Source organism: Oreochromis niloticus, linkage group LG6 (genome assembly GCF_001858045.2).
Source record: "Oreochromis niloticus isolate F11D_XX linkage group LG6, O_niloticus_UMD_NMBU, whole genome shotgun sequence".
NCBI lineage: Eukaryota > Metazoa > Chordata > Actinopteri > Cichliformes > Cichlidae > Oreochromis > Oreochromis niloticus.
Window position 1 is genome coordinate 6,994,329 of NC_031971.2, and position 24,530 is coordinate 7,018,858.

The window sequence follows — 24,530 nt, forward strand, 5'->3', positions numbered from 1 at the left end:
CATTTATTTTTTATATTGCAAACATTTGCACTGTTATCAGTATTTGCACACTATTTTATATTATTTTTGACATCTTTAAAGCCATTATTCAATACATTGTTATTGTTAAATAAATATCGTCAAATAATCGAGATCTCAATTTCAGTGAAAATAATCGTGATTATCATTTTTGCCATAATCGAGCAGCCCTACTTGCTATTGACCTACTAATTTTATTCAGGTGTGTTGCAACAGGGACACATGGAAGCGTTTCAGGACACTGGCTGGAGTTTGAGACCCCTGCTATAAAGATTAGATTAGATAAAACTTTATTAATCCCTCGGGTGGGTTCCTCCGGGAAATTCGGTTTCCAATAGCACAGCACCGACAGAAGTTACAGAATGTGAGCAGAAATATACCATATATACACACATATAAATACAGAGACATATATAAACACAGAGTATACAAAAGAGATAAATAGAATAAATAGGAATAAGAATACAAGGGAATTACACATTTCAAGTATTGTGAATATATTGCACCATTGGATATTAACAAAAACTATTGCACAGTGAAAAGGCACTACAGCAGGGGTCCCCTTAGTTGTTCCAGCCCTCCTTTGTCCCCCAGTTTCCCCTCCCTCTCCCCTTCAGAGAGGAGTTAAACAGTTTGATGGCGTGTGGGACAAAGGAGTTTTTGAGTCTGTTGGTTCTTGTCTTTGGGAGAAGCAACCTGTCACTGAACAGGCTCCTCTGGTTATTTAATATATATAAACTGTTGACTCAAGCACCTCTTTAAAGCCACTATGCTTTATGAAGACTTTGGGGCATCAATGCCTTTGGGGGTTTTGTTTGTTTGTTTGTTTGTTTGCTTGTTTGTTTTGGGGGGGTTGCTTTACTTTTTCCAAGTTTAATAACATATCATGCTAAAAAAAACTAAGCACAAAACTAATAATTTCTTAAACCTTTTTTAACTTTTGAAAATTCTTATAAATTATTATTTTTGTTCTCCAGCTTCACTCAGACCGCATGGCTCTCACCAACTTCCTGTTTAAAACTACTTGCAACTATTTTGCACATAGATAAAAATGACTTAAGCATTGCGGTCTATAGAAAAAGCAGGTATGGTCTGAGTCACCCAGCCCTAGTATGTGGCCCTGCTGAGTTGTCTGCAAATACTTCCCATTGGCTTTCTGAGCTGTAGTAACAGAGGATGCTATCTTCAGAGTAGAAGTTTTATCTTCCAGTTAGCATTACTCTGTTCAGAGTTTCACTACTGCTAGGTGAGTAGCTTTCAAGTTTTTGTAGGTGAGCCCGTGTCTTCCACGTGGCCTGCCAGCAACCAAAGGACTCACGCAGAGACTTTTCAGTGCATACTACTTGCCAGTCAGTCATGAAATACCAGCCAGTGGCTACCATGAGGGTCACTAGCTGGTCTCCACCTAGTGAAACAACTGATTTCACAGTGACTGCCACCAACCACTCGCACCTGATTAAAGAATACATATTTTATCCTTGGAACACGTGGTTGCCAGATATAATGCCGCAGGCCTGTGTGACTAAGGCCTAAGTGTTATTAACAGCAGTAGCTGCTAACAGTATCTCCCTTTATACAAAGGGAAAAAAGGCTGCAGTTTTTTTTACTGTCGCAGTATGGTTGTTTAGCATCAGAGCTAAACGAAAATAATAGAACAGTAAAAGGAAGCAAATAAGCAAATAAATTTTGACATAGATCCAAAATACAGAGGCCAAAATCTATAGCCATAGTAAACGTTTAGGGTAAACTTACATTTGACACCTGCTTCACTGAAGGTAATCTTATCATTTCTTTATTGATCTTGACTCCAAACACAACATAAGCTGTCCCCTGGACTGGCTCTCCATACAGGTACCTGAAACACAGTCCCCAAAACAGCTATCCATCAGTCAGTGGTGTGTTTATAATACCTCTCTAACAATTCCCAAGCCAAATGAAGCCAACACAGAATATGCAGTTCCTCTAATGACCTCTTGGACAGACAGTAAAAAACATGGATGTAACGTCTGGGTAGGAAAAATTAGCTCATTGCGGAAGAGCCTTAAATATGTAATTTGAAGCCCCTTACTTTTTAATGTTTTTTGTATAATTATGTGTGTGCAATTTCTTTAGCGCAGCAGAGAAAATACAAAGTCAAGAAAATGATGACCATGAATGTTCTTATGGTTAAGAACATATGGTTAAACTAAAATTAATTGTAATGGAAATAACATTTCAATAGCACTGACAGGCTAGGATTTAGTTAGAGACTGAATATGGCCAAAGGATGTTGAAAAAAGTCACAAGTAAGAGAGTTTGTTGGTGTATTTAAGTGTAATAAACAAACCTGGCTGAGATTTCTACTACCAGTTCACTGTCATCCAAGCTAAGGAAGGTCTTCTTGGGTGTTAAGGTAACATTGAAGGCAGGAAGCACTAAAACAGAAACATTACAGTGAATGTGACATTCAGGAAACACAGGGAAAGATATTGCTAATTTGATTAGCATAATAACTCCACCTACCATATTTCTTCACCTGAAACTGAGAGGTGAAAGTGTTCTCCTCCCAGTGGTCAAACTTTGCTGTAATAATCCACGTTCCTTCACTGGAAGACATAAATGTCGCTCAGCACCGAACGCACAATTCATTCCAACAATGTAAAGGTCAAATAAAATGTCTTTGTTTTTGTTCTTCTCTTTCCTGAGATTCTAACATTCTGTCATGCCATGTTGTTAGTCTTGCTGACTCGCTGCACACATTAAGCAGCAAACAGGTACTCTGTGTGCCACCCAGTCAGCCTTTGTGAGATACTCTAAAATCTAAACTGGGGCAGGTGGTGGCCTAACGTAAACATGTGCATGAGATAAAATCATACTGGAATGATGACTTCCTAAGAATTTGATAAGACAACTTAGAAGCCAAGAATCTATCAAATATCTGTGTTAAACTATCACACAGCTTGTAATAGATCTCTAAAAGATCTACCAAATGGGTTGATACTTACTTGACATATTCAGAGAGTGGAAATGTTTCCGAAAAGATGCCATGAACAGCCCTGGTCCTGGAGACCTGTTTAACCACCACACCATCTGGATTCTATAACACAGAAACTATGTCAGCATTTGAGCTGATACATTCAGTACATGAAAGAGATATCACCAAAATACTGCCAGAATCCAGTTTCTACAAAAGCTACCAAGTTATGTAGCTACAGGACAATCCCTCTTGTAGTGTCACATGGATGGTTTTAGGTCTTAATAACATCTTTTGGCATTTTATATTTCAGCATTTATAACAAGATTTTATATTCGCAATCAATGGTTTGTTCACCTCAATATCTATTGCGATGGAGTTGTTAATGGCCCTAAAGTTTGGAGAAGACACAAAGGCTCGAAGTCGAACTGGAGACGAGAGGAAAAGAAAGAGACGTTTCTTTTAAATCAGTCAAACAAAATTATTATTTATGATCTTTGCTACTGGAAACATTTCAGCAACTGCTATCACTATCATCTCAAAATAGTCCTTAACAACTATGCTATTTAAGATTCAACTTGAAAACTATCTCTTCTAGTCATGTTATAGTTGTTTTCATTATTCGCATCTTTATTTTGAAGTTTTCTTTGAAGTTTTAATCAGTATCTTGTGTTCTCACCGGTATCTCCTGGGTTGTAGATGGGTTTGTCTGTCTGGATAAAGATGTACCCAGAGTGAAAGGTTACCATCAGTAACCTCTTCTCAACGTGGAAACCTCCAAAGGTCACTTTCAGAGTCACAAATTTCTTCTTCTTTTCTTCGCGATTCAATAAATCAGAGGAAAGCTGCATTGAGATGTGATTGTGATATAGAAAACAGTTAATCTCAAAAGCTGCTCTCTGTCAATGAATTTTATCATTTCACAAACATTCATATCCAAGACAAGCTGTACAAATAAATCTCATTCCACTAAAGTCTGACTCCCGGGGGGACAGAAATTCTTGGGACTTTTAGGAGGGGCAACGTCTTACCATCACATCAGCTCACTGGTCCTTTGGCTAACAATAAATAAAACTGAGCGAAGGCAGTTGCATGCAAACAATGAGGATGAGTCATGTTACAAACACTCTCTAAGATTTTGCACTGCTCCTTTTATATTTGTTTGTGGCTTTTAAATTGAACATCATATCATAAATAGTTTGCACATTTTTCAGATGTAGGTTAGTAGCTTCAGACAAATGGCACTTGTGCACATATCCTCTGTTTGAGTTGAATCGGTAACCTTAAATATGAGCTTGCTGAGTCACCTGTATAGGCTTGAGGGTGCTGAATCCATTTGCCTGGTTTAGTGTGACCGAGTCCTGTAAAAATGTGACAGCCTCGCTGAAGTCCTGGATCACGATGTAGACAGTGATGGGGTCAGACACACTATCAGCCTGTAAGTAGATGTTCTCATCGCTGTCTGTCCTCAGCAGATCTGGAGCCAGCAGAACAAACCTGGAGGAGAGCAACAAAACACGGATTTCACTAATACTACTGTCACCAGTGGTTCAGCTGTCTTTATTGTGGCTACTGCAGTACCACTGCTATACAATTTCAGCATTTCTATGTTACTCTGGTAAATGACTCTAGAACAGTGGTTCTTAACCTGGGTTTGATCGAACCCTAGGGGTTCAGTGAGCCAGTCTCAGGGGTTCGGCAGAGCCTCCGCCGTGACATGCACGGCTCATTTTGTGCACCAGTAAAAAACATATCTATGTCTTGAATTTGAAAAAAATCATATTTTATGTTTCACTAAAGAGGGGTTCAGTGAATGTGCATATGAAACTGGTGGGGTTCGGTACCTCCAACAAGGTTAAGAGCCACTGCTCTAGAATAACTCTAAAAAACAATTTCATTTTGAACCAACAAGTCACAGCATAAAATATGAATAACTAACAGTGTAATACAATTAAAAAAAATAAAATAAACAAAAATAGAATACACTTTGGTAAACACAATATGCAATTTGGTTTGACTGATATATGATATATTAAGAGAAGGCATTTGGTGAACGTCTGTACCTTGGTGAAGGATTAATTGTTTTCGGTGGTTTTTCTCTCCTACAAATGAAGAGGAAACATATTAATTTCAGTCATCACATAGTGCTGCTAAATGAGACTGGGATAAAACATATTTTGCACATATAACAACATACAGCTTATGACACTGCATTTTTCTATTGATCTTCAGTGTGGTAATACCAAGTATCATATTTGTTGCATGAGATTTTGTGAGATTTTGAGACGTCTGCATCAGCAGCAGCATTTTTTTCTCAAATAAAAAAACCTAAATGAATTTTACAAAATTTATTTTTATGAAATAAGATAAGATAACATAAGATAAACGTTTATTAGTCCCACAGGTGGGAAATTTTTTGGTCACGGCAGAAAGTACAAGTTTTAAGATCAATAAAAGGTAAGAAAACACAATAAAATAGGATAAGAAAAAATAGAATAACACACTATACAACAAGAATAAAATAATTTATACAATAGAATAAAGTGCTGTACAAAATAGAATAAAATGCTTTGTTATAGTGGGAAAAATTGTACTCGGTAATACTGCACATCAGTTACAATTGTGTATGGGATGTGTGTGTGTGTCTGTCTGCACGTGTTGTCATCTGCAGAGACCATGTTGTAAATAAACTGCACAAAACATATGCCACATGCAGCAAATATGATACAAATTTAAACTGATATACAGTATTTCATTTCTTTAAAAAAATGTCACCAGGTTCAATAAACTCTTTTCAAACAATGCAAATTTTTGTCAATTATTTCAGATTGGCTTCACAGGGTTAAAATGAAAATGGAGAGGGGATGATGACATGGAAGTTGCTATAACAAATGTAAAAAAAACATTAAAAAGGAACATGCCTTAATGATATTTTCAAAAGCGACATAAGAAATTCTTCATCATTACAGCAGAAAAGGCCACACAAAACCATGATGAGAATACTTTTGATAAGGAAATGAGAGTGCATATCCAAAGATGAAGGGTATTAAATCTGTATTTGATATTTTAAAATAAATGTTAAAGAAAAGTTACTTACTCATGAAGATCCCAGTATCGCCTAATTGGTACAAATCTGGGGATGAGATTCAAAAACAATAACTGAAGCTACCAGAGGCTTAACCTTTTCTGTACTGTATGATTCTTGCGCACAGACCTCCTATGTAAACATGTTTGTGCACACACACACATACCTGTCCATCCATGGACGCCTGTAAAGAGCACAGCACGATTATTAAACAAAACCTCAAAGATGTAATGTCCAACACACAGCAGGTACTGAGTCAGTAAAGCCTCTTACCTCCTAGAATTGTCAAACTGTCCATTTGAGTTGCAGAAAAGTACAAGAAATAAAATGTTGTGTAGCTTCAATCGAACCATACCACCTGTCTTGGAGTTTCTGTGGACTATGGCTACCAGTCAGACAGTCACCTAATACGAGAGACCCAAACACGTTGTCATATTTCCTCATCAAATACTGTAGTGTTAACGGGAAGGGGAGGGATGTCGCTGCTGATCAATAAAACAAACTACTGACTTGGTTGGCAAAGAATCATGGGGAGGTCTTAATCAGGGCAAAGGGTCATTTTGTTTTAAGTTTACTAATTTTATTTAATTTGATTACTTCTATAATTTTAAAATGTACAAATAGTTAACTTATTTCAGTTTTTAAGTCATTTTAAACCACATCTATAACAAACCTGTTTTTGTTTTTAAAGAAAAATACTTTTTTCAGCCTTGTTTAACACAAGCAACCTAAAATAACGTTGAATTGACGTAAGTGCAATTTACTGACAACAGTGCCTGTTAACAGGACAGTGCTGCAGCTACGTTTGCTGTGAGATAATGATTGTCTAAAGCCATTTCACAACCCCACAATGCACTGCATTTCAGAAGCTTTATAAAGCCTAAGTTATGAATTTGAGGTGCTTCCATTTGGAAAGTGGATTACATTTATTGACATACCTATAGTGTACCACAACAGATGTTTTCTGCTGAGTGCAATGAGACTTGTAACTATGTTTTTAAGCTTTGTGGAGATAAGGAACAAGCATGTTGTGTAAACTGCCCGGCTAGAAATAGTTCCTGTAGTAGTTCATACCCTGTTGATAGGGAGTGAAATCATGGAACAAAGACAATACAAATGACTATACTACTGTATTGTGTTTTGGTGCTAGTCTGGTAACAAATAATGAGCAATTATTTGTGTAATAATCAAAGTAATGAAGTTTATTTTTTGTTTATAGTTATGTCCAAATCCAGTAATCCAGTGAGTATACTTTCAGCCAGATTAATGGAGTTATGGTGAACCTAAAGTCAGACTGTAGTGTGTCACAAAAGTGGCTCTATTTACTTGTCTAAATCACCATGGTAACGTATGTTGAACAAATAACCTGGTTGGGAGCAGGTTATCTTCAGAGTTTTGATTTCAAACCAGCTAGACACAGCCACATTTTCACTGATTGGGCCTTTTTACAGTATGTTTTAGGTGCAATATTGATTTTATGCTGTAGAATTCCTTTGTACATGTGTAAATCATTAAGCTGTAACTTACTAACATGACGAATGAAGCTCAGCTAGAAGTTACAGCAGCACAATCTGTGCATTTTATTGTCAATTGAATGTGTACGTAGCAGTCATGTGGTGATGAAGAAAATGAGTAGTTTTCTATCCTTTTTGACCAACACAACATGGCCTTGTTTTCTTGTTATCTGTGTCTATTTTTTTCAGCCAACTGGTGGGTGGAGCTGACCCAGTTTCAGATGTTGGCCCCATTTGGATCACACATTTAAGCTGCATGTAGATGTCACATATCAACTATCAGATTTAAACTCAGTGAAGAACCCAAATCACAGGCTCATCTGGTGGGCTTTCTTTCAGTCTTACAATTTAGACATTCAGCATGTCAAAGATAATGTCATGGCAGATGCTTTGTCCCGTGTCCCTCAGTCATTTGTCACAGCTGTATCATTAATATGCTTTGTACTAGTTCCTCTTCAGTATTCCTTCCTCTGCTAGGCTCCAAGACAGCGGAGTCTGGAGATGGAAGCGGTTTGAGCATATATCAATGTTTTTGGCAGTGAGGTTGATTATGAAAAAAAAAATCATAAAAATCATATCATATGCATATGTTACATTTGTTAGGTTTATTTACAATGTCAATAGTTTTCCAGTTTTGTTTCAGGGTAGAAGCCTGTTTTATGGAAATGCACACCTGAGCAGGTCAGGCTAAGATCCCCTATAAAGAAGCCCTGCCAGGGCCTCTTGGGGCCTCCTTTCTTTTCTTAATGGGTGCTGCTTGGCTGACAAAGCATTTTGTTTTTGGTGTTGGCACATACTCACTCATACACCAACGCTTTCAGACATGACATGCATATGCTGACAATTACTCAAGCTTTTTTTTTTTAAGTTTCTTTACTTCATGAAGTTATTTAACAACCTAAGTCTACGTATGGTCTCACGCTTCAGTGACATATAGTTTGGGCCAGGCTGTGACACCTTAGTGTTAATCTGCTGCTAAGGTTTTTTTTTTTTTTACACTGCTGGAATTGCAGCTACTAGAGCAGCCAACTGATCTGGGTTTTTATCACCAAGGATAAATCAATAAAATTTATTTCTTTTCGATCTGGCAAAAAACTAAAGGGATTTCACCACAGCGGGGACATTAACCTTTAATGTTTAAATGTATCTGGTTTAAAGTTTCAGAACGCCAATATGCAGCTGTCACTTTAAAAATAAACACCAATACTGAGAATTAGCGATAAAATAATGATCTAAAAATATTTATTTTCCACTTTGCAGCTGAAATTCTAAGAGCAATGATTTTCTGCAGTATTTATTTCCTGTTTTATTGCAACAGTCTTCTGTTTCTTATATTCTTTATTCATTTGTAATCCCTGTTTTATCATCATCTGATAACATCGACGACTGGAGTAGGCAGCGCTCATAGAGATCATTTTGTGCCCCTTTTTGTGTGAGTGCACACAAAGCCTGCATCAGAAAACTGAACTGAAAACTGAACTTCCTTTGCAGTACACCCCCTCAGGCCTGTGGTAAAAATGAACTTTGCATCTGATACAAGTTATTCTACTGTGGATGGATAGTTTCAACACTTTGAGCCAACATAGTGAACTAAAATTTAAATAAAAATGCAGCAATACTAGATGAAGCAATTTACATTTAATTTTACAAGCTTCTTGGCTGTTTTATGACTGGGACACATGTTTGGGCATCTGAGGCATGCGAGTTAGATAACCAAATACCATATGCTGGGTCAAGTTCTAAACATTTTTTCCAACACATTCACACATGACACAATCATGACACTGTAATCTGCAGGCCACACAGATCCTAAAGATGAATGCAGCACTATTACTTCAGCAGATAAAAGAAGCCTATGTGAGACGTGTGCAGCTGTGACAAATATCTACAGTTTGTTTATGTCTCCATTTTTCTTCTGACTCTTCACTGAAAACACAATGTGTCCCATTTATCATTCAGTCTCACTGTCCAGACTCTGAATCCGAGTCACTGTAGTCTGCCACCAGAGATGTGACTCCTCCTGAGCATTTACTTCGGTCCTCCACCTTTCCATTTGTCAGTTTTGTGTCTGCTTCCTCTGTAGGTCTGATATGTACTTCCTTGAAACCATCACCCTTTGTCTCATTCTGAACCACTTGTTCCGATACTATACACGAGGTTTCCACTGTGGGTGTGGCCAATGAAATGTCCCCATCGCTTGTGCTGACATCATGGTGTGACTTTCTGCGGGTGATGGTGGCACGCTGTTCAGTCTTGATTTCAGACTGTGATGTCCGTTTGCGGATTAAAGGACTGTGTGAGGAACCCAGGGCTTTGGCCACAGCTACTTCTTTCCCCTGGAGACCAAGCTTATGGAGCAGGCTGCCTGCAGCACCACCTGGTGGTGTCGATGCGGAGTTAAACCATGAACGAGAGGCGATCTCCTTCCTTTTGCTCTGCTGTTTGTCCTCATATGCTGATTGAAATGAGAGGAGAGAAATAATGCAGAAATTGTTAAATGAGCTCTATTAAAGGATTTCAGACTTTTCACTATTTACAAATGGGTACATTTTCAGAGTGAGACAGTAAATAACTCACTATACGCTTTTTAAATTTATGTACTTGTGACAAAATATGTTGCTTACAGTCAGGTGTCTGGTAGGTAAGTAGTGCTGCCAGTTTCTTATCCTCCTCCTTCTCTGGTAACAGTGGGATGGATAAGTTGGTTCTCATCCTCACCGCATTATCCTTCTCCTCCTGATCAGCCAGAACTTTCTTCTCTTCCTATACAGCCAAGAAAAAGGAGGATGACAAAGAAAGACATTGTATGAAACTTTTAATTTTGTCATTAAAAACCAGAGCTGCCTGGCAACCATCAAATACAGGAATGAGTATTCCCTGAGCAGTTGAGAGTACTGTAGGTTGACTCCTGTTGGTCCGCACACTTCAAACAAGTGTAAGGTGTTGCACTGAAAACCTGTCTGTGATTACTTGAGTCACTAGCAGATTTCCACAGTCAGCCGTAGTTTGTAGGAAAGGCGCAGACTTATGTATAATCATTTTCCAACTAGCAGTAGTAAAACACTCAAAAGTGTCACGCAAACTGGAAATGAAGGTTGTTTACCTTCACAGTAAACGTTGTGTCCTTTGAAACATGCTGTTTTCAGCAGTAGGGCACAAATTTTGTTTTAACAATGAAAACTGTCAATTTCCAATTTGTCTCGTACTTCCAAGTTCTGAGGGGCAGTGGGTTTGTAGACTAGCCGCCATCCTACAAACTATGAGCACTAAATTTTGTACAGCACCCACTTTCTGGACGACTTTACAGTGACAGCCAGAAATCCCCAGCAACTACTCAACAACCAGAACATTTTGGTCCTGATGTCCAGAGGCTGCCTGGTGGGGTCGCTGACGGATGTCGAGGCCCGTGATATCACAAAGGTATGTAAAAGGATGAGTAAAAGGCTATTACAGAGAGTGTTGAAGAATATGCAGTTACATGCATATTTTATTTTCACTAGCAGTAGATTAGGTCTTTAATTTGAATATCAGTTCACAGACACGTGACTAAAATAAATGAAGAAAACGCTTGATTTTTTTGAAAACACAAAAAAGAAAATATGAAAAGTGAAGCTGTAGAGGGCAAGAAGATTTAGCTTTTCATTTGAAACATGCCATATTCTGTGCATTATAAACAAGGGGGAGATAAATTAACACTAGCAGACATTAAAATTTTACTGGCATGTGTTGTATTTTCTAATTTTTCTTTTGAAATGTGTAATGACTGAGTGAAAATATAATAATAATTTACTATGGAATACTTTATTTTGTAACGTCGTAATGTTTTCTGCAAAGGGTGTCATTCCAGCCGCCGACCTTAATTTTAGGCCTGTGAGTGAACCATTTAGAAAATGTTACTTGTGTAAGCAAATGAGAAAAGAGTATTACTGCAATGGCCAAGAGTCAATATCTTACTCTGAATTTCCTACGGAGGGTGCTGTTGAGCTGGAAGTCATCCTTCTTCCCGGCCTGATAGTCCTGGATCTCTGACAGAGATGGCAGAGCCTTTTTTAGCTTCTCCTTGTCTTTCCCACCGTGGTCCAGTTTGTACATGGCATCCGTCTCCAGCTTCTCCTTCTCTGTCCGCTCTGTCCAAAGAGGAGCAAGGAAAGTTACGTACGTAGCGAGCAGCAACAAACAAGCCCCTTTTTTGTAAAAATGACATCAGATTACATCAAATATTCAAACAACCATTTGTGGAGATGTCTTTTTGTTTGATATGTGCCGTCTATAAGATTCTGTCCAACACAGAAAAATGATTATATCATGGTGCCCATTTTGTGCATGATATTTACACACGGTGCAGGTAAGAGCACTGACCAAACAATTTGTTTTTTTTATAATAACAACTGTTTTACCTGTAGTGAGAATCTGTTCATTCTCAGCCATGTCCCAGCGCTCCTCCTTCCTGCGAGCCCCGCTTACTATGACATAGTCACAAGTGGCTGGGTCTGTCTGCATCTCAATGTAGTTCACACAGAGATGGCACTTCATCCGAAACCTGGTTAAGGAAACAAGATTTTAACTTGAGGACAGCTTCAAGATGAATTTTACTGTGATACTGTAAAGTGCAGAACACAAACACACATGTTTATAGTTCTGATTTCAAGTTCGCACAACAGCACAAGCTTTTTCTTTTAACAGTTGACCTGATCCTCCCGTTTACCTGTAAATTGGCGTGGTGTAATAGTTCCCCACTTTCTTCTTCTCCGCATTGTACCGAACCCCTGTGCAAACAACACATCAGTGTTATGGAAATGAAAAGAAGGACTGATTGTACCTCAAAGAAAATTATATAATCTTGTCATTCATTCATTCCAAACTTACCCATGCCAATGTGATTTTTGCAGCCATCACACCAGATGTTGTAAGGCATTTCAAACCTTGATGGAACCAAAATAGATAATTAAAACATGTCATTTGGGTGAGTTTCAAAGAAAAACCCATGTGTACAAAGGTTCCAGGTTCTGTTCAATGCAAATTCAATGTTTCTGCCATTAAAAGGAAATGCTTTATTTTAATAGATTCACCATTTGGCTATTTTCTGTTTAACATAAAAATAATAATAAGTTATTCTAGAACACTGAAACTAAATCCATACAAGTCTAGACAGAAAAAAGCTAAAGCTGGAGAAAAAAACCAAACAAAAATTAATACTAATCAAAAACACACAAAACTCTAATAACTATATAATACACGTACATGTATTGTTTTTCTGATTTTTAATCACATGGTGATGGTGGTGGTAGAATATCATTCATGAAGGCACAGCTATACTGTGGCATCTGTCATTTGAATGTACAAATATTTTTGTGGATGGTAACTCACACAAGACTAAAAATGTAATAATTTCCCATCTCCAGCCTCAGTTCATTACTACTCTACAAGTGTGCCCTAACCTGATAATGAGGATGCCCTGGGACAGTTTCCGGGCTCTCTCACGCAGGGCGTGGGTCTTATGGTAGCCATTGAGGGATCCATGCTAAAGATAAAGAATGATAAAAATGTAAGCCATAGTAAAATTAAAACAACTGACACCCACAAAAGTTTGTGTGATCTAACATACCTTGGCTGGATCAAAATCTGGAGGATAATACTTGTTTGTTCCTTTTCTTTCACCCTGTCAAGAAAACAGTGCAGAAGACTTTATTAATAAAGAATACAAACTATTATTCTTTAGCTAGTATTTCCACATAGATATTCCTGTGATTGTGTGCATCCCTGGAAACATAGCTGAATTAAGGCTTACCATTGTGACAACTGAAACGCTGCCCCAGTAGTGAACTCACTCCTTTTCACCTGACAAAAAAAAGAAGGTAAGTCATTTACACCACACTGTAACAGTAAGGTTAATGTACCTTTCATTATAGCAATTTAAGCGCTCTCCTTAACTATTTTTAAGAATATTTGAAAAAGTATCCTGTAAGTTAGGAAATGAATCACACATAAACATACTGAGTTCGTAAGGAACACATAGCTTTGCATATGTTATCATAGTTTCACTACCCGAGTATCTTCTAAACCACAGATAGCATGAAACACCGCACCTCACTCAAAGTCTAATTCCAACCAATATTTCTAAAGCTGGCGAAACGGATTTCATCCGAAAGCACGTTGAAGCAAATAGCCCAGTAATCTTTCAACAAACAGTTAAAGGCAAAATTAAGTTCTGATTCGGATGTGTAACAAAAGAAGCCAACAGTCTTTGAAGCGCAAAACGTAGAAAGTAGTGTGTTAAAGAGCACGTGAACACTGACAGTATTTCTGTTACACTAGTGTCGTGTACATTAAACACTATATCAAAAGGTATTTTGACAAATTTCTGGAGAGGATGACCTATCGCAAGCTGGCCAAAGGCTACGTAGCCTTAGCAAAAGCTAGCTTGCTACTTAATGTTAGCGCCTGCTACTAGCCAGAATGAGAAGAACGTGAACACAAAAACATCCATAAATATAAAATCACTGCAATGACATCTGAAAGATCCAACAGCTGTGATTACTTGTGGATGAAAATCTAAAGTATACTCTCAAACAACCTTGAAACTGCCGTTTGCACTGCTGCTGCACTACAACAACATCAGAGGGTTGATGGGTAATGAAGACGTAATTTCCTGGCATCGGAAGTGGCGTCACGTCGAAAAGCCCTCTGGGAAGCGCCGGTATCGGGAGAAAAAACGTGTTTTTGAACGAGCTAAAAACAATTCGCCTGTCAATGCCGCAGAAATGGAAACTAAAGCGGAGTCATACAAACGTTATATCTGTTCGTTTAGCGGCTGCTCGGCTGCCTACAACAAACAGTGGAAACTGGACGCTCACTTGTGTAAGCACACGGGGGTGAAGCCGTACTCGTGCGAGCGCGATGGCTGCAGTAAGGCGTTCTGTAGTAAGTACCACCTAGCGAGGCACGAGCTCAGCCACAACGGAGAGAAGCCTTTCCGGTGCACCGTGGACGGCTGCGCGGAGGCCTTCACCACCAACGCAAACCGGGCCCGACACATCGGCCGCATCCACTGCCTGGAGCCGAGGAAATACGTCTGCAGGTTTGAGGGCTGCGGCCTCGAGTTCAAGAAGAACAAACAGCTCAAATCTCACATGTGTGAGCAGCACACTCAGCTGCCCCCTTATCAGTGCATTTACGAAGGCTGCCAGATGCGATTCAGCTTCCCCAGCAAACTGAAGCGTCACGAGAAGGTGCACAGAGGGTACCCCTGCAAAGAGGAGAGCTGCGTCTTCACGGGGAAGACCTGGACTGAGTACCTGAAGCACAGGAAGGAGCAGCACAGAGTCACCCTGAAGTGTGAGCAGTGCAGCCGAGTGTTCAGGGACACCTGGTTTCTGCAGCAGCATCAGCGCATCCACTCTGAAATGAGAGTGGTCCTCAAATGTCCCAGGGATACCTGTGACAGGTCGTTCACCACTGCCTTCAACCTGCAGAGCCACATCAGCTCCTTCCACGAGGAGCGCCGGCCCTTTGTCTGCACCCACGCTGGCTGTGGGAAGACGTTCGCCATGAACCAGAGCCTCCAGCGTCATAGCGTCGTCCACGACCCACAGAGGAAGAAGCTGAAGAAGCCAAGAGCCAAAAGATCTCTTGCTTCGAGGTTAAGCGGTTACTGTGAAACAAAGAGAGTGGTCTACAAAATGCAAACCGAACATGCAGCGCACAGACAGTCTTCACAAGAGAAAGCAGACCAGCCTGGGCCTTTTGAGCTGGTGTCTCTCCTACAGGACGCGTCCTTGCTGTGCAACCCTGCTGTGGACAGGCAGGGACTTACAAACACCTTGGCTACACCATTATCAGTGTAGAGTCAAATGAAGAGGAGCACCCCCGGTTTTGTGTGGACAGCAGGCACTTTAAAAGAGCATTTATAATATATATTATTTGTGACATGGTTGTTGGGAGTCTTGGTGTTGAACACTGGTCATTGGTTGGTTTATTATAATTTACAATCTTTCTGAAAGGGAATTCAGAATGAAGAAGTGGAACCTGATCCTGGTGTTCTGTCCTCTAGAGTGTTTCATTGTAGAAAAACATTATAATGTTTTGTTTTTCCCCAGAGCAATTCAATTAATTATGTTTGATGTTTGTATCTAAGAAAATATATTTTGTTTACTGTATAAAACTTGAAAAAATGTGATGGGTGTTTTGTTACTACATAATGACAGTATTTCAATAAAACCTGTGGAATGTATTTTTTCTTCTTGAGTGCTCTTATTTGTTCATTTAAATAAGTGGGTCATAATATAACCTGTCCAAGAGTTCAGTATAACTAAAATGCAGAGCTTGGTGTTGACATGTATCTGTTGGTAATTCAAGTCTAAAGGCTAATAATAAAACAGTCTTCAAATCCTTCGAACTGCAGCATCATCTAAAACACTAAATTGTTCGCAGTGATGATAAAAGTGGTATTTAATTGGAAATAATGTCTTGCTGTTTAGCATTTTTGTTCACAACAGAGTCTTTAAAGAGTTTGGGAATGAAAACTAAACTTTCACCCTGACACTACATGGCTAAACATACCATTAAAAACATCTGGACGCGACTTTCTATTCAATGCATTACATTAATTATATTCAGTTTTGCTTTAGAACTGTTTCTAATGTTCAGGTGTGTGCAGAAGTTTTAAAAATATATTAAATACATCTAAAAATAAAAAGCCTTGAGTACTAATTTGTTTAAAAGGCTTTGTAAGATCACGGCAAATCGTGATGCAGCTTTGGTGCTGTACAGTTCCAGCTTTTTTTATATGTGAAAACTGATTACATTCTCTAACTTCAAAGTCTAAAAACCATCTTAAAAATGGCAAAGATGGTAAAGTGCCACAGAAAAGGCCTTGAGGATGATGGAGATCTTGCTGACTGACCTGAATGTCAGTCTGCAGAAATAGAAGAAGCGAGATTAATAATAAATTGAGAAAATCTCTGAAGTCGGTCTCTGCATTTTTAAGGTGTTTCAGAGTCAGACTCAGACAACCTCATAATAATATGGACAACTTTGGTATGTTGGTATTCAAAGGGGTCTTCAGTTGAACTTTTGGCTACTGATAGACACCCTGAAAATGTTGAAAAACAGCAGTATCCTACACCCTGTGTTCAGTATGAACTTTATCTCACCCCATTCAACATGTTTAGGAAAACTGGATGAGTGTATGGACAGGAGCAGATATCTGCAGCCAGGTTCCAAAATCTAAGAGCAGATTAATGCCAATGATAATGGAACTGCCTATCTTATCACATACAGGTGAAATGTCACCGTGTCATCGTGGTCTAGGAGTTTTCAGCTGATGCCAACAACTTTGCACATCCTCAATCAGAGGAGAGGTGTGCATGTGTGCATGTGTGTGTGAAATCACCTGCTGCCCAGATTAGCTGGAATGAAGCCCTGTGCATTCTTGTGCCTTGATGACAAACGATAGAGCGTCTCCGCTCGGACCAACAGATTTACGGCATGAATAGGAGAAGCTCCGTGCAAGTTTGACATTCCAAGGCTAAATCCTCTCTGAATATTTCCAGTTACAGGAAGGCTGCTCCCTTCATTCCTGACCCGCTCAACTCAGACGAGCCCTATATGGACTGACTGTCTGACCAGCTCCTCCAGGAATGCACCAGAGACTGCAGCCAATTAGTATTCATAGAATATGAATGTAACATGTCCTGTTATCAGTTCCTATTTTAAGAGCTTCCTACATGACTATTAGAATGATAAAACCCAAATTCATCATGTAGAACTAATTCTTCTTGGATGACAAAGCTGCAAAACCCTCTGATAGCCCTGCAGTCGTCAACACACAGATACAGTGTAATGCACACGCTCTTACTTTGAAATGTAATAACACTCTTTTTCTTTGATGAACATTAGTTTCTCTGTTTGTTTGTTTGTTTGTTTTTTTGGGGGGGGGTCATTTTTGTAGGTTTTGACACATACAGTGCACACTAAGTGTATTAAAAAACCTTCCGCATTATATATATGATGGTAAACTTTATACTCCATCAAATCAGTTTCTGCAAGGCCACAGTCATCCCAGTTTCTGTCTGAACATGATTGTAGGCTGATGGCACTGGTTTAAAGGTAACTGCTATACAAACTTCTATTTGTATCTCAAACACTTCACTTAGCCTTGAAAATGTAATTAGATGGTGGATAATTATATATTAGAAGCACAACATGTGAGTACATTCAGTCAGTTGATACAAAAAGTACAAAAAAGTATAATTTGATGAATTTAAGAAGTGTTACAATTAAAAAAAGCCCTTGGTGACTAAACTCACTTTGGTACTAACAATTAGTTTAGGCTAAAAAACTAATAAGGAACCATAAAAGCATCTCCGAGTCCATCCTTTAACTTACTACAGCATGGAGTGTATTGTAGGGCAATGAGGTGTCTTTCTTCATGTTGGACTATACAACATTTTCTCACATACTGAGACAATTTCTCACAATTTGACTGGTTCTAGTTTTTCCAAAATCCGACTTGCATATAAAATTAACAGGTAACAACAATTTCAAATGTCATTAGGAGAAAATGTAAAATACATGACAGTAAGAAGACTTTAGGTCCACTGCACTTGTTTAGTGAAGGAGGTAGGACTATCACATTCAAATGGTTAATGCCTCTCCTTACCCAGGTAGGATAATTTTTCTCATTGTTGAATGGACAGACACTGAGGAAGCAGTACATTCTAAAGGAAATATATTTTTGATTGTATGCATGTGCTTCACAAGACACACAAAAAACAAGGTGCTGAGCATGTAGGAATGCAGAGGCAAAGTATTATGGAGGGCAGTGATTTTCACTTTAAAGATTTACAGTGCTTTGCAAATGTAAAAGTAGGCCAGGAACCAGACAGTTTATTAAAAACCTAGAAGTTAAAAAGCTGTAACGTGGCCCCTGCAAAATCAGGCCAGTCTAAAGAAAATAGAAGAATACAGGCAAGCATTGTTTTTGGATTTGAAGAGGCCACCAGTACATGACCGGTGGCCATGGCTTATTGGAAAGATATTATGCACTCAGGTGAAAAAGAAAGTTTTCCCAGGACTCTGTGCAGTCGTCAGAAACACAGCCTTTAGTAGCTTGCAGGGCCACCTTTAGCACAAATATCCTTTTTCTGTAATCAGTCTCTCGCGTCATTGTGAAGGAATTTCTTTTTTACAGTGTTGCTTCAGTTCATTGAGATTTACAGGCATTAATTTATGATGCTTTCTTAGAGTCCTACCACAGGATTTCAGTCAGGTTGAGGTCTGGACTTTGACTGGCCCATTTTGATAGCTTTTTCAGCCATTCTGTTGTAGATTTCCTGTGTTTAGGATTGTTGTCATGCTGCATGCAGGACGATGACAACTTGACCAAATTTTAGCTATCACAGAGATGGCCTTACATTTGATTCTACAATACTTTGGCATACAGAGGAGTTCATGGTTGACTCAATGAGTGCAAGGTTCCCAGGTCCTGTGTCTGCAAAATAAACCCAACTGATCATGCCACTGTGCTGACAGTTTGTATGAGGTGCTTGTGCTGATCTGTTGTGTTTGGTTTTCACCAAAGGTGGGAATGTGCATTATCTCCAGACATCTCCATTTTGGCCTCGTCTGTCCAAAGGACATTGTTAAAGAAGTCTTTTACTCTCCAAAACAAAGCTATGCTGACATATTCACTTTAAAAAGAAGGTTTTGTCTGAATAAGCCATACTTGTTAAGTCTTGTTCTAATTGTACTGTCATGAACTTTCATGAACTGAGATGAAGCTCTTGGGGTTTATTTTGCAGTTTCTTCGGATATTGCACATCTTGGGGTGAATTTACTGGGGCGTCCGCTCCTGGGAATATTGTGGCGTTGTGTTAGAACACACCTGAATGCTCCAGGACAGCAAACGGACAAAAACTGCTGACACTGCTGGAGATCATTTAATCCAGTAAATGTGATTATCAGCACATGACTTACCATCTTATTTCCTATGTAAGCAGTATGGGTGTACTCAGTTTTCCAGGACTGCATAGAGCCCGCTTACAAAGTAGAAAAAAAACCTTAATGGCAAGAGGTGTTTGAACTGGGATGAAAACAAGCAAACAAAAATTAAAAAATATTCAAGGTTTGCACAATGTAGGGCTCAGTTTTATTGAACCAAATAAGAAAGAGATGTTTCAAGCACCTCTGCTCTACATCAGGTCATTGGTTCTTGTGGCGCAATAAAAAAAGCTAGAGATGTTGACTCATTTCTTTTGAAATTTTTCTAAATTAGAAACCATCTGTAAACATCAGCAATTGGATCCACAAGATTATAAAAAAGCACTTACTGTGATATCAACCTACTTTATTTTATTTTGACATAGGTTTTGATACTGCTTTGAATACTGTGTTTCTAACTTTAGAACAATATCAGTCAGTGTGCTTGATGAGTGTCTGATAAATAGCATCAGATTTCTATCTTTTCTGTTTTTGTTCATTTACAGAAACTGGTGCCACGTTCTTTCCATTCCTGTCTTTTGACAACAGTGGAATTCCAGACGGGCTCTTCACCCTGTAATCCAAAAGGATTGCTCTTGCTCCACTGTATTTCTCCCAGCACCTCCTCCCCTTTCCCCTGTCTCTTCCTGTCTCTTTAAGAAGTGGAAGGAATGTGTTGGGTCCTTTGCCCTTTCGTTTTCTGGTTTTCTATGCAAATAGCTGGGAAATGTAATAAAGGTCTTAATATTCTGAGGACAGCTAACTGAAAGCTTGGTCCAGCTGTCAATAAACTTACATATACATTTACAATAAGCCCAAAAAAGATAAGCAAGAATGACTGGACACATTTAGCTGTGGTATTGTGGTGTTTTTCTCTATTTGACTGGTCCTGTTCCAAGTCCTGAATCCATATGGCAATTTAGTCATGTGAAAAAGATTTAACCTTTCACCTTTGGTTTTTAAAGAAATTGTTTGGTTTTCAATCGCATTGAATGGTTTTCATCAGAAGATGGAAGCAGCAAGTATTATACTAAAAAGTGGAACATCCCTTACCACGTGTGAAAAATATGGTCATAATGAGGGGAGAGGGTCTGCATACAAATAAGACTCCTGGTGTCAGATGTGAGCGAGCCTGTTCATTTATCCACGTCAATTCAGTGACTGTTGGTCATACACACTCTTCCCCAGATCAGGAATTCATTTTAATGCCCAAATCCAGTTTCTGAACTTTGCAGACATTTTCATATTTAAATTTAAATTCCACATAACAAAATACATAAATATATAAAAGAATAAGAGATAAAGAATTACAAAAGATAAGACGTGCAAATCGTGCTGTGCTGATAGCAAGAATTACAACACAGCAATCACCAGAAAGAACATTAGTTTTACTGAGTCTTCTTAATATTAGAGGTCTGGCTTCAATCCTTTGGACAAAATGAGTGTGTCCAAAGAGATTTTAAGTGTATTTATTACTGCATTAAACAGCACCAGTTCTCATCTATTATACCACTGTTGATATGAATTACTGAGGACTCATCCCTAAGTCTTGAACTAATAATGGCCCACAAAAATTATTGCCAGGAATTTCAATAATTCTTTCAAGGATCAGACTTTGAAGCCTGAGTAAATTTCTCGATTGAATGAAAAATGAGTATATTTTTTAAATAAGCTCTTTAATGGTAAAAGCCTTGTCTATTCAACGAAGACTCAGGCAAATGTAATTGTTTCATCCTTGCAAAACATTAATTTTATAATATAATAATTTTTGCTCCTGAACTGAGTGCTACAAGTTTACCAGTAATCATTTTTTCTTCTTCTAGTTTCATTTCTCTATAGGTAGAAGTCTCCACATTTAAACAAGATGTGGTTTAATTCAGTTTTTAAACATTTAAACGGTCACATAAAAACAGAGAGCACAGACTGTCCTGCAGGAAGTAATAAAATGGTAAATGGCCTGTATTTGTATAGCGCTTTCCTAGTCCTTAAGGAGCCCAAAGCACTTTACACATCCAGTCATCCACCCATTCACGCACTGGTGATGGCAAGCTACATTGTAGCCACAGCCACCCTAGGGCGCACTGACAGAGGTGAGGCTGCCGGACACTGGCGCCACCGGGCTCTCTGACCACCACCAGTAGGCAGCGGGGTGAAGTGTCTTGCCCAAGGACACAACGACCGAGACTGTCGGAGCTGGGGCTCAAACCAGCAACCTTCCGATTACAAGGCAAACTCCCAACTCTTGAGCCACGATCGCCCCGCTCGAAACACAAGGACATTATGTAAACTCCTCATCTGCTAACTCTGTGTAAAAGCACTCAAAATGTTTCCTCCTGACCCGCTCACAATAACTTTAGTTCATTGGGTCTGTGCAAATTTTTACTGCCGTGCAATGAAAACTTACAGGCCTTTTTCTTCGCCTTATATTTTTCAGAGCATTTCTGATTGCTCACAACTTCCTTAGTGCAGGTTGACGGGACATTTTGAATATAAAGTGGTCATTCATTTGGGATTTTCATGGCATTAACTCTCTTAATCTCATATTAAAGATTTGCCAAGTGTTTAAATATGACTATATTAGTATTAGAAAACAATTTGGATACAATATGAGCCTTGTGTCATAAAAAGGAGACCTTTTTATAAGATGTTGCTGTTTTGGCCAGCCACCTATCCCAAAAGGTGATATGGCCCTTCAAAGTTTAGCCAAAAAATTTGCAGAATTAGGAGAAAACATCCAAATTAACAACGGCTGTCTCTGTTACTCTGTGACACAGATATTAGGTTTGCTAGTGAAACTACAAGGGCAGCACGATGGCACGGTGGTTAGCACTGTTGCCGCACAGCAAGAAGGTCCTGAGTTCAATTCCACCATCAGGCCGGGGTCTTTCTGTGTGGAGTTTGCATGTTCTCCCCGTGTTTGCGTGGGTTCCCTCCGGGTACTCCGGCTTCCTCCCACCGTCCAGTTTGAGGGGATAAGTTAATTGGATAATCCAAATTGTCACTAGGTGTGAATGTGAGCATGAATGGTTGTCTGTCCTTGTGTGTTGGCCCTGCGACAGACTGGTGACCTGTCCAAGGTGTACCCTGCCTCTCGCCCTATGACAGCTGGGATAGGCTCCAGTGCCCCCCGCGACCCTGGAAAGGAGAAGCGGATGGATGGATGGATGGATGGATGGATAGTGAAACTACAACATATCCCATCCCAAAGTTATCTCCAATGCATCCATTCGAGTATGAAAGTGTGTGTATAATAGATAGAAAGCACTTAAAAGCATAGCAGAATGTGCTTGTATGAGTGGGTGTAAATGAGGCAAGATGTACAAAGTTTGCTGAGTCCTCAGGTAGAGTACAAAGTGTTATATAAGAACCAGTTTATTTACTATTTGTTTTTCAGTGCTGGATTTTTGAGATAATGAGGGTTTGAAAATGCAGGGTTGAACAAGGCAACTTCAAAGTGGCATATCTAAACATACTCCTATAGACTGTACTGTATGTAAATAATCATTGTATTTAGATACAATTTTTTAGGGTTCACTAAATCCGCTAAATTTGCTTTAGCCCAGAGAATATGGCAATTCCAAAAGGAATTTTGAAGCGTTAGAGCACAGGCTTCCCACGTCACCTCAGTCCATCCCTAACGATGGATACTGTTTATGTCCCAAGCAGAATATCTTTAGTGAGAAGCACAGAGAAAGGCCAAAATGAATTCACAAATTTTGGTAACTTACAAATGAATTTGAGCCGATTGGATATATTCAGAATAATTAAGATCATTTGCTAAATAAGGAACAATCGGGCGTTCGTCCTGCGTATGGCTGGCAGAAACTGCCCCCAAATATGCACTTTGATGAAAACGTGAAATTCCAATAGCTCTGCCTGTTTGGGCCCTATAACTGTTACATAATCCACATTCTACATATTCCACTTGTCAGCCACACATTGCTGGTGAAATCCCTCAATTTACGGACCAGCTCAAGACAAGTCACCCAATGTGGAATGTCTGTTGAAGCAGGCCCTGTTATGTTCTAATTATAGCCTCCCTTTGTTATTCTTAATGTGTTTCACATTTTCACGTCTCTTGCATTTAATCAAGAAGCAGAACATAAGAGGGCCCAAATATGAGACATTCCACAATGACTCAGTAGGCCTTTTTTATTTCTCAGCCCTTAACACTTCTCATGCATTTCCTCCATTGGTTATTCCCTGTATTTATGTTTGGATAAATTACTATCTATGAATGTTTGACTATTTGCTTGTCTGCGTATCTACTGATTCACACAGTCGCACATACCTCTCAGCATTACCAAAGTGACATCACTGTCCACCGCTGAGGAGCTTTTAAGAAGCCCTGAGCCTTTGGGAATCCATATTGCTAGGGGCCAGCATCCTCTGGAAAAACATCTGGGAGAATCTCAACAATAAACCAGTGATTTACATCAATTAGATAATCCCAACAGGACAAATTCTGGGTCAAGCGCCCGCCTGCCCTCCTACGCTCCCTGTCAGGCTCAGGTGAGTAGGATAGTCTGTTGGCAAGTAACGGGTTAGTGTCTGTCTCCCCGCTACACCTCCTCGCCTCATCTCTTCACCCCCCCTTATCTCCTGGGGCTATATATTGGAGGTCGCAACTCGTCTGCATCTTAGGCATCACTCGCAGACATACAAGCCCACTCGTGTACGGTTCACTTTGATCGACAGCGAAAAACGAAGACCAGAACGTAGAGATGAGGTCCCTGTTGAAGTTTGTGGTGATTCTTTTCTGCGTCGAGAGGGGACAAGGCCACTTGCTGAGATCGCTGATTGGTAAGTGATGGCTCAAGTGACGGTTGGGACCGATGGCTTTTTGTTTTGAGAATGTTAAAATTAAAGTAAATATAGTTGTAAGTGGGTTTATCAGTTGTATAAATGACTTTGTCTTTTCCAGATCTGAAACGACAGACAGCATCTGCACACATTTCTCCAGATGAGGACAAAAGGAGCA

The 24,530-nt window shown here is 39.3% G+C and overlaps 3 protein-coding genes across 3 annotated transcripts in view; 1 reads left to right on the forward strand and 2 right to left on the reverse strand.

Annotated features, from left to right (window-relative positions):
- The window catches only part of LOC100709003 (complement C3), a 31,905-nt gene extending 25,416 nt beyond the window's left edge, over window positions 1–6,489 (reverse strand). Inside the window, exons 1-11 of the mRNA XM_005458683.4 lie at window positions 6,330–6,489; window positions 6,223–6,240; window positions 6,069–6,104; window positions 5,035–5,073; window positions 4,279–4,468; window positions 3,651–3,816; window positions 3,329–3,399; window positions 3,003–3,094; window positions 2,521–2,603; window positions 2,345–2,432; window positions 1,771–1,873 (exon numbers count right to left, since the gene is read on the reverse strand). Of these exons, the coding sequence (XP_005458740.1) occupies window positions 1,771–1,873; window positions 2,345–2,432; window positions 2,521–2,603; window positions 3,003–3,094; window positions 3,329–3,399; window positions 3,651–3,816; window positions 4,279–4,468; window positions 5,035–5,073; window positions 6,069–6,104; window positions 6,223–6,240; window positions 6,330–6,409 (966 nt within the window). The 5' untranslated portion in view covers window positions 6,410–6,489. The remainder of the gene's footprint in view (window positions 1–1,770; window positions 1,874–2,344; window positions 2,433–2,520; window positions 2,604–3,002; window positions 3,095–3,328; window positions 3,400–3,650; window positions 3,817–4,278; window positions 4,469–5,034; window positions 5,074–6,068; window positions 6,105–6,222; window positions 6,241–6,329) is intronic.
- A 1,667-nt stretch (window positions 6,490–8,156) lies between these two features.
- On the reverse strand, window positions 8,157–14,268 carry yju2b (YJU2 splicing factor homolog B). The gene is made up of 10 exons (XM_005458681.4): window positions 14,145–14,268; window positions 13,359–13,408; window positions 13,176–13,229; window positions 13,009–13,091; window positions 12,437–12,492; window positions 12,276–12,336; window positions 11,968–12,110; window positions 11,525–11,697; window positions 10,195–10,333; window positions 8,157–10,025 (listed from the first exon to the last, which is right to left on the reverse strand). Exons 2-10 carry the CDS (start codon window positions 13,359–13,361, stop codon window positions 9,532–9,534), a joined length of 1,206 nt encoding a protein of 401 aa, XP_005458738.1. The 5' UTR covers window positions 13,362–13,408; window positions 14,145–14,268; the 3' UTR covers window positions 8,157–9,531.
- On the forward strand, window positions 14,165–15,800 carry LOC100709542 (transcription factor IIIA). The gene has a single exon (XM_003454117.3). It carries the CDS (start codon window positions 14,197–14,199, stop codon window positions 15,412–15,414), a length of 1,218 nt encoding a protein of 405 aa, XP_003454165.2. The 5' UTR covers window positions 14,165–14,196; the 3' UTR covers window positions 15,415–15,800.
- The last annotated feature ends 8,730 nt before the right edge of the window (window positions 15,801–24,530 follow it).